The sequence below is a fragment of the Chaetodon trifascialis genome, chromosome 13 (genome assembly GCF_039877785.1).
Source record: "Chaetodon trifascialis isolate fChaTrf1 chromosome 13, fChaTrf1.hap1, whole genome shotgun sequence".
Lineage (NCBI taxonomy): Eukaryota > Metazoa > Chordata > Actinopteri > Chaetodontiformes > Chaetodontidae > Chaetodon > Chaetodon trifascialis.
The window spans coordinates 13,868,824-13,885,490 of NC_092068.1; the positions used below are offsets into that span (position 1 = coordinate 13,868,824).

Genomic DNA, 16,667 nt, shown 5'->3' on the forward strand with positions numbered 1-16,667 from the left:
GAGAAGTTTGTTGGTCATGCAATAAAAATATGCACTGCTACTAAATGATGGCACAGAAAATGGCTTTTTAAATGTTTTGGATGCCTGAGTCAGTTTCACCTGGGATGGCATCACATGAAACAGGATTTTGTGTGTTTTACAAAATAAAAGTATATGAACCAAACATTGTTAAATATCATTTTGCTGACATATCGCGAAGAACGCACTTTTTAAAAAAAAAACGTTAATAGTGTATTTTCTATTGGGTTGTAATTTGACACAGTATATTAACTGATAGATATCCGTTTCGGCAAAGCGTGACTTTTATTTTTCTATTCATCCATGACCGGAAGTGACATCTGTTTTTCTGAGTGAATTGACACTGGTGCGTAATTTAACACTCCGCCACAGTCCCGTCTGTCACAGCTCCTCTGGACTTTACTCTGAGCAGGATCAAGTCTCACCGGCATTAACGCAGAATGGACGTGAAGCTGCTGGCGGTCGTGGCTGCGCTCACGATGGCGATATATGCGCCCCCATCACAAGGTATGGAATTATCTGCTGGGTTCATGTGTGTTGTTGGTTGAGGTTCACTTACTTTTTATTTATTTGTTTATTTGTTTATTTTTATTAAGTTGTCGGCGATAAAGCGACATTTTTCTGCCAGTTATAGGTAGCTAAATCATTACTTGTCAGTATCATACGGACTAAATGCATTAGTCCCAAATAATCTTTAAATACGGCCACAGCTGCTGTCCTTTAGGAGCTACTTGAATATAGAATTAACCCAAATAGACTTTTACAATTGTTATGTTAATTATGATATTTTGAAGTGACAGTAAGTAAATTTAGTGGCAAATCTGCCCCAAAAATCTGCAATTTCATTCAGACGCCAAAGTTCCGATTATGTAATATTAAAATACATATGTTGCCAAAATGTGAATTAAACGTTGTACCGCTTCATTTTAATTAAAATATTGCTTTAATCCCATAAAGTGTTATTTTAACGGAAGCATTAACTCATTTTTGAGTGGTAAAAACCTTTCTCCGTCATGCGTAAAGCACCAGCGGGCTGCACATGTGGCTCCAGCACTAAGAAATTCCCAGTCGGATCGGCGACCAACGTGTGTATTTGTTCTACTCTTTGTTTTCATTTAATTACTGGCAAATGAGGCAGCTATAAGACAAAGCCGCAGCTAGTCTACATGGCGACATCAGTCACCCAACTCGAAGGTGTTGTCGCCTTTATCATGTTAATAACGGGAGATAATTAGCATAGAGTTTAATCTATAGCGGCACTTCTCACCATCTGTTTGTGCGACCTGCAGTTTCCTTCAAAAACAGGGACTGACAAGACTAAAGACTGTACTGTTTAGTCCTTGTCATTAATACTCCAGGCTATAATTACTCTGAGAGCACTTTCACCCAACGGATACCACGAGTGGTTCACGGAAAAAAGGGAAAACATCTAGGCTTATTTATTTGTCCTTATTAATCAACTCTGGGTACAAACCTGAAAACTGAGGTTGTAATGGAAAGTATGCACATCTATCATGAAGTCCAGGGACCACACAGGCCACAGCTGGGTATCACTGAAGGAGTTTAGCGTCGGTGGGTCTGATATAAGTGTCCCCTACCTCTGTGTGTGTTCTGTGGCTCCAGCAGAAACATCTTTTAAGCTTAAATATGACATTTTGTTTTAACGTTGGTCGGCGTTGGCTCCATTCCTGCATGTCCGTGCTAAAAATAACTGAGATAAATAATGAACTGATAAAAAGTCTTATGCAAGTCCAACAAGTCTATGCTGCATGGGCTGTTAGCATGTATGGGCAAATTCCTGTAGACTTTTACGGGCTCTGCATCCGTGCTTCAACTTGTTGCTTTGTCAAAGGGAATGCTTTATATGAATTTATTTGTTCTGTTTTTCAGTGCATTTGATTATTGTAGTAATCTTCCATCTTACTCAATTTCCACATGAGATCATGACCTTCATCTAATCCGTTTCATCGCTTTCTGGGAAACAGGCTTTGCTGTAACTGTGTTTCTGATACTTATCTCTTCTTCCTCTCAGCAAAGCCCATCAGCTTGGTGGAGAGATGCTACTGTCGTTCAACAGTCAACAGCCTCCCGCGGGGCTACATCCGAGAGCTCAGGTTCATCCACACGCCCAACTGCCCATTCCAAGTGATGTGAGTATTGTTTTTACTGCCAGCTTTGCTGAGTGGCTCACACACAAACACATAGAATTGCGTGTTTTCCACCCTGGCCTTAAAACATCAGACAGGTTTCCTCCTTGTTGGACATTTCTCACCATCAATCTCAGAGAGGTGACAGGCCAGAGAAAGGAGTTGTGCATGCATGTGTACACACACGCCCCTCTGTCACTCGCTTCCACACACATGCACAGAAAGCAAGTCATTTTTTACCACAGGCCCACTGACGCATCCACAGGAAGTGCTCCATTTCAGTATGAGTGAATGTGAATGGAAGGTGGAAATTGGACACAGTTTTATTTGCAACAGGAAAGCAATAATTGTGGCTTTTGTAATTGGGTTTGCTTCTCATTTGCTTGTCACGCAGTGTTTCCTCCTCATACTGTGCTTACAGCCTTTAGGTCTGATCTAATCCGCTGTTACGGCTCATGTGGAGTGATTTTACAGATGAAAGTGCACTGCAACATGCATGTTGGTTACAATAGAGGGGAAAACTTCAGGATCAGTTAAATGCTAAGAGTAAGAAAATGAATTGGCAGGTCTGACAAATGCGCATGTGTGCCAAAGGAGGCATGATCACTCACATAGACATATGATCCAGTCTTGACCCATTCTGTAAATAACCACAGGGTTATGCTGGATTTAGAAAGGAGCCCCCATGCTGAGGGATTGATTCCTCAACCTCCGTATGCTTGTTTGTCTTTATTGCACATTAATTAGATACTTCAAACTTAAGGGATATGATCTTTGAGAATGCACATAGCTCATTCGCTCTATGAATATCTGTAGCAGCATCACATGTAAGGTGAAGGTGATTGATCACCACTGTGAAGGAGCTCTGTGTGTGTCAAACTGACAAGGCGGTGTTAAATCAGTCTCTTTGATAACAATGTGTCAAGACACCTAATGACATGCATTTTGCATAACTCACCCTTTCATCTTCAACTGAGGCATAATTGCCATTCTCTCTCTTTTCGATCAGCGCCAAGCTGAAGACAAACAAAGAGGTGTGTGTGAACCCAGAGATCCGGTGGCTGCAGCAGTACCTGAAGAACGCTATCAACAAGTGAGTTGCAGCTAATCAGACTGATTTTGGTTATGGATTGTGTGCTTGCTCTCAATGTATGGTTCTACTGCCTGCTGTCATCCTGGAGCAGATAAGTTGTCTGGATCACTGTTAAATCACTTCCACTCTATAGAAATTCAAAGTAAGGCACGCAAGAGCACAAATGCACATTTGGACATCTATCAATGGACCATTGTGAAAGTGACAACTCTTAATTGCCCAATTTAAAATGGAGCTCAAGACTTGAGACGTGCTAGTACATGACCAAGTGGGAGTAGAGAATGATCCCATTTTCACACAAAAACTGTATTTAATCTGCTCTTACTAGTGCTGTTATGGGTTCGTCCGCGGACATCACTGTTTATACACGACACAAGCTTAATAAAACATTGACTTAAATCTCACTTGAATAAATATTGCATATTTGCTAAACAAACTTTTTAACACAATACTCTTAAAACAGTGTAACTTCACAGGGATAGCTTTCTCTTCTGGTCACTCAGTGTAACATGAGTGCAACAACGTGCATTTTTCAATCATGTTAAAGTTTGTCTGAAGGCTAAAAGTCACTGCCAATATCAACTGTCTCCTTCCTGCCCTGGGGACACTTTTCTGGAAATAATGTTGGCACCATGAAGTTTATTGAAAGGATCAAGTTGCCATCCTGAACTCTATGCAGTCGTATACTTCCAAGGCACCCCCGTAGCGTTCAGATGAAACAAACGCTGCACTGCGGTGTGAGACAGACAAAGATGCAGAAAGTGGATCTTCACATGAGAAATATCAATGCACTCCTGCAGTCACTGGTCCAATGACGATTTTGGTATCAGCCCTGCGCTCCAGCTCCTGACACTCAATACACACTGACTGACCCGCACACAGCCCCGCAGTCAGACTGTCTGTCTCGAGGATGGTTGCAGAGCCCTTGACTTGCTGAGGTGTGAGCAGTCCGCTGCATAACAAAACAGCTCATGCAGAGAGTAGGCAGTGCTCATTTACAATGGATCAGATCTAATGTGTTTCCAATTACACATACAGTCAAAGGGGCGGAGGGACTCACTTACAATGTGTGTAAAGGCACACGGTTGTAACTCATGCATTATGCTGCTCTTTATTCTGGTAAACAAGACCATGATTACCTTTTTCATCAGTTGAAAATGGCTCAGATTTTACATAGTGTTCAATGTCAACAATTAGACTGCCCACCCATGTTCAAGTGTTTATACATGGTTAGTGTGGTGTGTGTGTGTGTGTGTGTGTGTGTGTGTGTGTGTGTGTGTGTGTGTGTGTGTGTGTGTGTGTGTCACCCTGCATATACAGTTCGTGTTCTGCAAAATTGCATATTCAGATATATGATTTATCAAAGCAAGTTTTTTCAATTAAGTGAAGTGAAAAGTTTACAAAAGCTGGAAAGATAAACTCAACCTGTCAACAAGCAATTGATTAAAAACTTTGGCGATAGAAAAGACCAACCGACGAATGTGATAAGTGGAGATTCACTGACCACTTAAAACTAAATGCAGGATAAATTCAGCTTTAACAGGCTAAAATGTTGAGGTCTTGATTTCAGGTAAACAAACGTTTTGGTCCCGTAAACTTGAGGCAGCTGTTTCCGTTTGAGAATGGTAGAGTTGAATATTTTCTGAACTTTGGCACTTTCCTGGCGTCCAATCGTGGCTGGACAAATACTCATTAATTTTCAGGATGGTGTTTACTAGTTACATTTTCATAGCTGATTGTTTATTGAAATGGATGTGGTACCAAGTCTGTTTAGAGTGTCACTCAGCCAGTTATCATCTATTGGCTCTTGTTGGTTTTGACAAAATTGGAAGGCAGCAACCAACTGTGCAAATACTCAGTGCCAAACATGCTATATGATTTTGTTTCATCCATTTTGTTCTTAAAAAGCTCAAATGAAATTTGCTTTCCCCCCCCAGGATGAAGAAATCCAAACAGGGCAACTGAAAGCTCCTGCAGAGATCCCCCTGAGCCACCACAGCCATGTAACCTGTGATATGAGATCATCTGGTATGTTGTACAGCACTTATCCCGGCTGCCACGCGGCGGCCTAATGCATGGAATAAACCTACAACTCTTCACCATGAACACCAGCCCTGTCGCCGTCTTCACCGTCTTCACCGTCTTCACCGTCTTCACCGTCTTCACCGTCACCACTCTGTAGAGATCGTAGATGTTATTAGTGCGAAGTGCAATTATATCTGTGAGTGTATGTTTTTCTAACTATAATATGTATATACATTTTTTTTGTTAATGGACTTCCACAGTAAAGAGATATTTTTGGAGATTTTCTTGTCCTTCTGGCCTCTCTGTCATTTAGGAAAAGGGATCAACCCCGGGGTCAAAGTGTTTAAGGGGGAGAGATGTAGGTCAGCGGGAGGGTTTTCTCCACTGCAAACATGAGTTAGCATCCCACAGTCCTGTGGATTGCTGAGCCTGGAGATTAATCAGAACTAATCCTAAACATGAGATCTGCTTAACCTTATTGTCTGATTTTAAATTGTACGCATTGATCAGCAACAATTTATAGTTTCTTTTCTAGAAGCAAAGGATCGGAGAGAGCCGCAGAGTTTGCCAAGTTGTATTTCATGTTTCAAACTAATTGGCACCGAGGAATTTCAATGGATACCAGCTACTCCGAGGCTATATATGGATGTATAAAAGATCCTAGTAAAAGTGGCAATTACAATGTTTTTGTGATGGAGGTTAGGATGCCAAACGAGCTGGAGCATTTCCTGAGCCGTTCTGCGGCTGTGATTACGCGACCCTGTGTTACCCAATGTGTCCGCTTTTTTCATTCTCAGAGAAAAGCTGAACATCTGGATCTCAAACGCTTTTAATTGAGCAACCAATAACTCAACATTTACTGGAATCAGAAAGCTGTGCCACTTGAGAAGAGATGGAAAGAACAACTGTGACAAAGATAGCTGTCTTACTAAATTGGTGTGAAAAAGATGAGATCATGTCAGATAGATCCTGAAGTAAGAGGAACGTCCATTTAAAAGAAGAGTGTAGGGCAATTTGAATAACAGTCATCACATTGGTCGTTAAAGCATCATGTTATACTGAGAGCTGCAGTAAAGTAGGACGGTAGTACAATTACTGACAATGAATGGGTGTGAAGTACATCGATGTGACTACTTACAACTGTCATGCAGATAGCAATGCACTTTATATCTGATGTGCCCAAGTTTTGATGACAGAAATTTGCCATTACTCACTAAGTCTGATCATTGAATTCTGTCTTTTGTCTTTGTTTTATGTTAATCATGCTGTTTCCATTCTGTTCTTTTTGATTATTGAATGTGTAGCTGCATTTAACTGTAAAAGCCCAGGAGATCTAGTCATCTATTCATTTAAGTCTCCTTTTCATATGTAAAATTAATATTATATAAATGTTTTATTTTTGTACTCTTTTTATGCATTTATATATTAAATCAAACATTTAAATGAAGGAAATCTACTCTCACAATTGAGTCATCCAGCCAACGTTCTCTTGTAAAACGTGTATACAGTTGGTCAGTTAAAAGAGGAAATCTTTAAAATGTTGTGGTGGCCATTTTAATGCATGCTTTCCTATATGTTATGAGCTTTTTCATCATAAATACTCACACTTATACCCACTGCTGCACACATACACAGTCATATGCTCAGCGTAAAGCACACTTTTGCAGGGCCAACACACAGCTGCTGAAATCTTACAGTACCAGCGGGTCAGAGGGTAAATCTAGACTAAGACTAAGACTTTGATGTGAGAACATGTGTTTAGCTTTACTCACAAGGGCAAATGAGAGGCAAGGACAATGATCCTGCCTGTTATTTAACTATTAACTCAACAAGCGGCCATTTAGAAAACATTAGAGCTAAAAGGGATGAACTTTTAACTTCCCTCGAAGGGCATTATGGGAGGCGGAGCACAGTAGTTTATGTGATGAGAGTGGTTGGCTGATTGAAACATCAGGGAGAAATAAAGGGCAGTGAGTGGCAGTCCACAACCCATTTGGCTATGTTTACTGATCAGCTTTGAAGTCCTGTTTAAGCGGGATAAATCAGCAGCTCTTGTGGAGATATAGCCACTGATTTGGCTCTGGTGTCCCAATTTGGACTGCAAATTAATCAGATATAATCACATTATGAACTGATTGTGTTAAACTGATATCACTGCAGGAATCTGCAGTAATGTATTAAGTATTTCCCTCTGCAGTAATGGGGAGATCAGGCAGCTTGGGCACATGTCACATTTTATAAGTCATACAGAGGATGGATCCTCGCATCTTGCCGTGTTAACCGTTTGTACTCTAAATAAAGCATTTTTAAACCATTTGCTCACCGAGAATATTTCAGTTAAACTTCATAAGGCAAACAGCTCACACGCCATGCGCCTTCGATCATCAATGTTTCATTTATTGCCTATTATCGCACTTACATTATGACGGCTCTGCGTGGGCTGCAGAAGAACATACAAAATGTGACATGTCCTCTAATGGAAAGCAGTTGTTAGTCGTAGTTCATAACTCATTGTGTTCTTGGGATCACTGCCAACATCCACCAGTAAAACCATGCAGGTGGTGTGACTGGTGCCATGAAGCCTGAGATGCAGTGAGAAGGGCATATATTTTAGATTTTATGTGCACATTTCATTTACTTGTAAATGGAAAATAAGAAAAGAAAATGCAAAAAATGTCAGAAATATCACACATTGCTTGTATAATTATACGTCATTCATATAAAATGTGTCGCGTCAGAACAGCTAATGCAAACATATAGAGAGTTTTCTTTGAAGTCCATTAAACAAGAGGCTGTGGAAAGTAAATGAGACGTGTTAAATCACTAATGCATCTACACATCTAGTTTACTGAAGTGTAACAGAACAGCATTATTAAATGAATTATTAGCAGATTTACACAACTGATCTTCTTCAGTGGCGTGTTGGTACTTGAGGCGAGCTGGGCACCGAGCCTAAATAAACACACCACACATCTGCTCACAAAGCCATCAGTAAACCTGAGAGACAAGCACACAGATCTAATCAGCTGTGACTCACTGCCACTTTGGACAAATGAAATCCCTGAACGAGCAACTTTTTTCGAATCAAAAACTCAGCTTTAAAGTGAATTAAAGTCTGTGTTGCAAGGCTGTGTTTTACTTTGTTGAGAAAGATTCTGAAAATATACTGAAACAAATAATAAAACCAGAGGGCTACTCAGCACCTTGGTATGAGCTGAACAGCCAGCATTGTGCTGATTTACTCAAAGGCGAAGGAATGTACAAGACAGGAGACGACATATGACTTTCATATTCAGCATTGCCTTCAAAACTCTGTTGAGGTTTGGAGTTCAACCACAACGTCAGAAGAAAAACCGACACCTTGACAGACGAATAAAGATTTGTCATGTGAAATGCAAGGAATGACACAGAAATGAGGGACGAGTGAAGTGTATGTGCTCGTTTAACTTACCGTACATGTTCCCTCCATCTTATGCTGTAAGGGCTCCCAGATGTGCAGCCAATGAAACTCCACTTAGCGGTTATTCATCATGAAAAGCTGAGCTTGAAAAATATAACAGTTTGGTGTGTGTGTGTATGTGTGTGTGTGTGTGTGTGTGTGTGTGTGTGTGTGTGTGTGTGTGTGTGTGTGTGTGTGTGTGTGCGTGAGAGGGTAACAGGGGTCATCGAAAGCCACTTCAAGAAGGTCCCAGTGAACATTGCTTTCCCCGGTCAGACCAGTTTTTAATAAAAACTACAAGGTGGTAACGTTAACCTGGGTTCAGTTTTAATGTTTGTGTGTGTGTGTGTGTGTGTGTGTGTGTGTGTGTGTGTGTGTGTGTGTGTGTGTGTGTGTGTGCATATCAGGGAGTATGTACATGTATCCATGTGTGATGTCACTTCCTAGCTCTCCTCCAAGACCATTAACTTTGCTTTAGCTCTGTATGTCCAGCCTCCAGCTGGCAGCTGAACACAGCAGTTTAAAGGCCCTTATAGTTTGTCACCGCCCGTAATGTCAAGGGATCATGAAAATTACCCAGAGGAGATTATTAGGTGGTCAAATCACAGACCCTCCTTCGTCACTGTGGTTGGACCGTGGAGGAGTAAAGTACTGCGACACAACAATAATCTCTAAGAGTTCTCATAAAAACTATTGGGCCAGTTACTGAGCTTTGTGGTCCGCCGTAGGTCTGATGATACTGTGCTCCATGAAAAGACACTCTGGTTTGTATGACTTTCAGATGACACTAACTTCCTGCCATATAGTTGCTGCAACATCCACACATAAATTAAAGCATATGCGTGAAATGATACATTTGTTGTTTTGCCGAACTCATCTTGCTGTTTCTGCAGCTTTTTGCAACCCTGTTAATAAGAGAGAATGGCTTAGCTTTACATTCACATTTGATGTCCCACAGGAAAACTGTGTTTTTTTTGTTTCACCCCAAAACAATTAGCGCAGAGCAGGGGTCAGCTACCGCGGGCCAGACACTTGGCTGTCATGTGGCATTGATTTTTGGTTTTTCCGGTTCAGGGTTGAAAGCTTAAATTCCTTGGAAGCCAGCTTTAGACTCTGAAACAGTTCAATGCAGAGACAATAAAGATGAAGTGGTACATTTAAGAGTAAAGATTAGAAACCTATAGAGCTACGAGCCCTTGCCTAAGGAAGGACAACATAATGGGAGCTGTGAAGGTATGTGTACGTTTAATTTAAACAAACACACAGGGCCTCTTATAATCTCTTAGATTATTCCGTATTGTTCCATTAACTGTCATTCAACAAGCCCATATAATGCAGCCGAACAGAAAAACATGACACTCATTCAGACGTGATCTCGACTAAGTCAGCTGTTTGCATTAGATACAGAGCTGTCTGCAATCGTTCCCTCTCTCAGATAGGATGCCTATGATTTCTGATTCTGTCTCATTTCCGATCAGAGCAGACATGCACCAACTTCAACAACAACTTCACTTCACTTGACTCTGTGTTTTCCTGTTTAGAAAGTTTCTTCCACAATAATTCTCTGAGAGGTCGATGTGTGTGTGTGTGTGTGTGTGTGTGTGTGTGTGTGTGTGTGTGTGTGTGTGTGTGTGTGTGTGTGTGTGTGTGTGTTCCGCCTGTTCTCAACCACAGCTCCCCTCCTGCTCCCACCATGTTGTTATTTACCCCCCTGCCCCAGACGAGGCCACTGCCCTTCGGCATCATGTGTACCAAAATCCCGCCTCTCAAGGGAAACATTAGCAGAGTCAAAGCTGTTCTTGTATCAGATGACCCGTAGCACATTTCTACACATGCACACTCTGACTCTGAAAAACCCAAAGCAATGATTAGTAAATTACTTGTTGATTGTGCAAAGAGGGGGTATGGAGTGTTGTTAATTGCCTTAACACTGCCAGTGACCCGCCAGAACATTAATCACAATTATGACAAAATTACTCAGCCGAACGTCTCCGAAGAGTTAGTTACTGGGATGGATGTTGAAAGTGACCAGCATGCAGTGTGTAATAACAGAGGCATGTGTGTGTCTGTTTGAAAATGAATGGGAGGCTAATAGAGGGGCCCCTATCAGCAGTTAAAATAGCCCCCCTGCAGTCTTTCCACCTTTCATGTGCTAATATCGCTGAGGTTATGAGTCCCAACTCTATCCATCTTCACACAGATGTTTGCATGGACGTGGGGCCTTCCCTCCACACAATAACATGGCTATGGTCCAAATTCCTTCAAAGTCATTCTGTTTTGAAACCCAGGAGAAACCCAATGGATCTTAGGTATGGATGAGGCACAATGAAGTCACACACTCAGGGGACAGTAGGAGGCCTCAGTCTGGGGGGGCCCAGAGACACTGAAACACCACCAACTTTAAACCTCACCCACATATCACACACTGTGCTCCCCTTCATCTCCATTCCTTTCAGGATTATCAGTCACATCCTATAATTGGTTGATATATCTGTGGTGCCTCCGTGAATGGTATGTTGAACGTCTTCCCATATGTAGCTCTGAGTGCCATGTGACAACCAAAGAGAGGGGAAAAGAAGACCATGAATGATGTGACTAACCAAAGGAAGAAAGAAATAATTATAGCATTATCTGGAGATGAAACCGACATACTGTGCTCGCCTCATCTCTAATACCACAGAGTTTCACATGAATCTGATGTCTATAGAGACCCTTCTGTTGCACTGCGGTGTGACTCAGTGACTGGGAACGCTGTCCAGATGCAACAGGCAGGGAGGTCTGAGGCCTAATGCCATTGACCAACATTGTTCATCATCAAACGATTACAGTTTCTATAGACAGAGCAAAGAAATGACCGTTTCACCCGCAATACATCTGAATAGGATTTTGTTGGAATTGATACACCACAAATATTTTTGATTGTTTTTATTTCTTTAGGTAGTTGTGTGGCTTCGGCCAGATTTCAAATTTGACAGATTATTTCAATTTGGCGTATTTTAAAAGAACAGAACCATGTGAAAGTGGTGGATATGTTTAACCTGAATACGTCAGTGGATTTGCATCTTGTGGTCCAGATTTAATATCTCAACAACTATTGGACGGATTCCCATAATATTTTAGTCCTAATGATTTTGATCTCCTGACTTCACTTAGCACCAATTTTAATTTGTCTAGTCTGCAAATCTAGCCATTATTAGCATGCTAACAAAATAAATGCTGAATATGATAAACATCATACCTGCTAAACATCAGCAATGTTAACATTATCGTTGTGATCATGTTAGCATGCTGATGTTAGCATTTAGTTCAAAGCACCACTGTGCCTCACAGCCTCACAGGGCTGCTTGCATGGCTGTATTAATTGTTTTTATCTAATCTTACATTAGTAATGATGATAATTTTTCAGGAATTAGAGATAGGAAACTGTTGATGATGTTTGACTGTTGTGGCCAGAAAATTAATGCAGTGCTGAGTACTGATCAGTGGAAAGAGGATAATATTTATTGCTGAACAAACTTTTTTAGTCAGACTTCATAATACACCTAGGCCAACATTGTAATCAAATGTTTAAAAAAAAGGAAAAATGAGAATAGTATTTCCATTTTCATTCATATCTGGGCCCTGCCAGTCCTCCAAAGCTAAGCCAACAAGAAATCCTTGCCAGCTCTGGCTGAAGGACCAGAAGCACAACATCCAAACTAAACATGATCTCATCTCTCACTGATCCCAGCTTCTCTCTGGCGTTTCACAACCCGCCCCTGATAGCCCTACATTCAGTTTGTAGGAAATCCAATCACACCAGGGAAGTGAAGTGAAGTTGTGAAGCTGATGCCACGAACACTGAGGAATGTTAAAGACCATCCACCTTGCAGTCCGCCTGGTGAATTCGTTTCCATCCGTCTGGCCAACTTAATGAAGCCTTCCTGGAATCACATCTATTGTTATAGGAGAATGCAACCTCACAGACAAACCAGTTGTCTGTTGCAGTTTACATAAAACACATCAAAGAAGTTAGAACAAAGGATTTCTAATACCCGGACTGAAAGGAATTCTCTATCAATCTGGTATGAATTGTGCGATACAGAACAGAGATCTTGTAAACTGGCTGTTTACAGCTGGCCCAAGTTCAGAGGAGTAATCTCTGCTTACTACCTGTAAATAGCAGCTATTAACTACTTTGAGGAATAAAATGTTTTCTTTGAATACATATCCAGTTTAGTTTAATCACAAAAATAGATTGTTGGAGCATGTGTATTCCAGTGGGTTCCTCTGACAAGTCCAGGTTGTATAGCTCATGAAAACTGTGTCCAAGTAGAGTTAAAGTGTGAGCGATGAGCTTTAGTATTACAACACTGCTGTGCAGGCCAGCTAAAAGTCGGACGTGACAGAAACAGATCTGACATGGTTCTCATCTTAAAGAGGCTGCCAAAGAGTGTTTTTTTCTTCCTTTGACCTCTTTCTGGCTGCACACAAATCAGGATGCACTTCTCCATTGTTCCAACTGATCTTAAATGTACAGCACAACACTACCTCCTCAAAAATAAACATTTCCATTCATTTTTCCATGTATAAAGGCTGTGTACATTGGCACAGAGACCAAACAAAACTATAAATGTAGTGATTCAACAAAAGGAAAGAAACAAGCTGAAGGATGATTCACAATCCTTAAAAGCAAAAAAGCGCAATCTGTGACATAAAACAGCTGCATCTGGAGCATTGTTTACACAATACAGACACTTGTTAGAGCTGGAAACCTCTGGATGATCAATTACCAGCTAAGAGACTAATTAGACTGATAAAACCAAACTACGTAAATGCAAATAACGAGAACTGGTTCATATAGATCTCATCTGGTTTGACCTTGAATTTGTAAGAGTTGTCATTATTTGTCTGAAAGTTGCTTTCTGGTTTGCTTCTCTTAGTCACAGTGGTTTGGATTAATGTCAATGCCCTAAATACTCAGCTTCATGTGGCACAAAATATGCAAAAAACAAGGGTTCTGTCTCAATAACATCTCAAATTTTCTTTATAATGTGAATAGAATGAATTTAATGGTGATCAAATAACCAAAAAAATTGCCTTTCCAGAATTATTTACGTTGGATAATCCAAATAATTCCTCTCCTGAGGAAGTAGCTTCCAAAAGTATTACGGTTCTTAAATAGAAAACGGATTTGCATAATAACAAAACATCTTCGTAAAGGAGCAGTGTTTGATCTGACACAAAGCTCGCCAGGTAAATGTTCATGTTCGGGTTCCTTGGAATGATTCACATTCAACAGAGGACATAAATGCTTTTTAAATGCTGACATCAAATAACTATTGCAGACTTTAGTACTTTATTGTTGCTACATTTACTCCCACTCATTGAGTGATCCACTTTCCCAAACTGGAAACTTGAAAAAAGATGGCAAGGCAGCCAACATGTAAGTCCCTGAGTGTAACTGAAGATGTCTCTCCACCTGCAGCACGAGGTTGAACTGTGATGCTGTTTCTTCTCAAACTCACTCACATGAATTTGAAACGAGCTGCACTGTCCTCTCTTTAGTGTGCTTTTCCTTCAAACCACAGCTTGAGAAGCCACAGCGCTGAGCATACTTTTTTGAAGGGATCAGAGTCTGCAGTAGCCTAATTTGGAGGCTCGATGGCAAGAACAGGACAGTAAAGTAACAGCAGAGTTCTTGGGACCTGACACGTAGACAGCTAAACATCCTCAGGAGAAACATCTACTTCTACAGCTCAAGAAGATTTTACTTATGAAACAGGGCACTTGTTGTTTCATTCACTTAGAGGAAAACATTCTGGAAAATGCAGGGGAATTTGCTTTCTTGCAAAGAGTTAGAGCCGAATTCATGTGCAAACACATCTATTTCTTTCCCTTTTCCACTGTCCGTCCAAACTAAAACCCCTCAAAACAGGACTTTTGTAAAACGGCCCCCAAAAGTAAGCGGCTGTGTCAATGCAAGTAAACAGCATTTTTCCAAAACAGTGAAATCAGCTGCCCAGTGAGGATCAAGACTATGTGCCAATAAAGTTTAGAAGAAAACCTTTGGCTTTCTAACTTTCTCTGTGATAGTTCATTTCGCACGCCATTGCAGGACTGCTGTTGTGAACCTGGACTTATGTTGATTTTGTCAAACGATGCTGTAAGACATTTTTCCATTTTCATGTAGTTCAGGTGGATCCACTAGGCACTGTGGATAGAGGTATCTACAAAAACACCTCTGTCCTCAGTGATAGCAAGTGTCTGCGTGATTTGGCCTTCATGGCGGACATTACCAAATAACCTCTTGGAGCTGAACCTCAAGTTCCAGATAACCTCTCAGATCTCTGCTTTCAAATGTGAAATTACTTGAAGGGAAATTAAAGCTGTGGCAAGTGCAGCTGGAAGGAGGAAACACTGAATTTTCCTCCTCTGCAAGCCTGCAAGCCTGCTGGCCAGGGGGTGCCACTAAAGGGGGGGGGGGGGACATGGCCACCCTGATACAATTGCTGGTCCCCCCAAACGAGCAACCCCTTCCCCGCCATTGCATATGCATAATAAGCTTGTCGGGTGCTGCCCACTCACCAGTGACCCCCTGGTGTGCCACTCACTATGGCCCTTGAAGGATGACATAAAAACTGAAATGGCCCCTGATAGGAAAAAGGTTGCCCACCCCTGGCTTAGAATAATGAATGGATACAAGATGAAGTGTAAAATCGGCTATTCACCATTTCAGTTGCTGAGCAAACAGTGGAGATAGCAAGAAGTTACTGGTCATGGCCAAGAAATGATCTGGGACACAGCCCCTGATAAAACACTTAATTGTACCAATAATAATAAAAAAAAGGTGTGTTAAGTAGTGAGCTGGAGGTGCTGCTAGGACACAGCCAGGCTCGCTGTTCCCCCTCATTCAGTGGTTATGCTAAGCTAATTGGTTCCAGCTACATATTTAGCATGCAAGCATGAGAGTATCAATCTTCTCATCAAACTCTAGAAGGCGAATGAGGGCACAGCGTGTCCCAAAATGCACAACTATTCCTTTGGTAGATGACGGTATAATCCTACGCGGGGTATTGTTTTCAGTACATTTAGCAAAAAAACAAACCCAAAGCATTTCTGGTTGAGCTTAATGTGCAGGCTTCTTGCCTTTTATCTGTCAGAGTGAAGCAACGCTCCCACTAAATGCTTTGCATCTCTGCCAAACTGCCACCAAGCAGCCAGGCATATCTGTCCATCACAAACTCACTGCCAGGTTCTCAAGGTCACTTACAGAAACAATCATGTCAGCACTGACAGCCTCCTTTCCTGAAACACACACAACACTCACATGCATGCTAACAGGACCTCTCCCACCCTCAGAGGGTCTATAATATTCACAGTTGTGGACAAATCTCTCTGTTCTTTTCTCAGCTGTAGGAGTTTCATCGAGCCTTGTGAAAAGCAATGCTGTGACATTCATCTCTTCACTCGCTTTTGATGGTTAGCTTAATATACCATAGCTCATTTGAGCCACAGACCCCCTGCTGGGATTTTATTACTTGCGTCCAACCATCAAGAGTTAATAGGAAAATTACTGTTGTCAACATGTCATGAATGAAATTTCAAACACAATAACACTGACACAAAAGTGAAAGCTGTGGTTAATATTTGTCATAACAAAGCTTAAAACAAAAGAAACAGAGCGAGCACAAAGGCTTTTTATGTGCGTAAAAGAAAATGAGCTGACAGATTTTATTGCTTATCTTTGTCGTTATTACACAATTCACATGCTTATCCATCATCCATAACATTTTATAATGGATATTAAAAAAAGGGTGAAAATGCCTCGTATAACATTAAGATTAAAAGATGCTGAAATGATGTCAGCATCAGTAATGAAAAAGGGAAAGAACCTGGGTGATAATTTAAAGATGTAGGGCAGATGTGAGATGTGGGGGAGGAGGAGGGCAAGGAGAGAACATCT

General features: G+C 41.1%; 1 protein-coding gene across 1 annotated transcript; it reads left to right on the top strand.

Annotated features, from left to right (window-relative positions):
• The first annotated feature begins 363 nt into the window (after positions 1 to 363).
• Positions 364 to 7,596, top strand: cxcl12a (chemokine (C-X-C motif) ligand 12a (stromal cell-derived factor 1)). The gene is made up of 4 exons (XM_070978213.1): positions 364 to 525; positions 2,051 to 2,168; positions 3,175 to 3,258; positions 5,196 to 7,596. Exons 1-4 carry the CDS (start codon positions 459 to 461, stop codon positions 5,221 to 5,223), a joined length of 297 nt encoding a protein of 98 aa, XP_070834314.1. The 5' UTR covers positions 364 to 458; the 3' UTR covers positions 5,224 to 7,596.
• Positions 7,597 to 16,667: the final 9,071 nt, after the last annotated feature.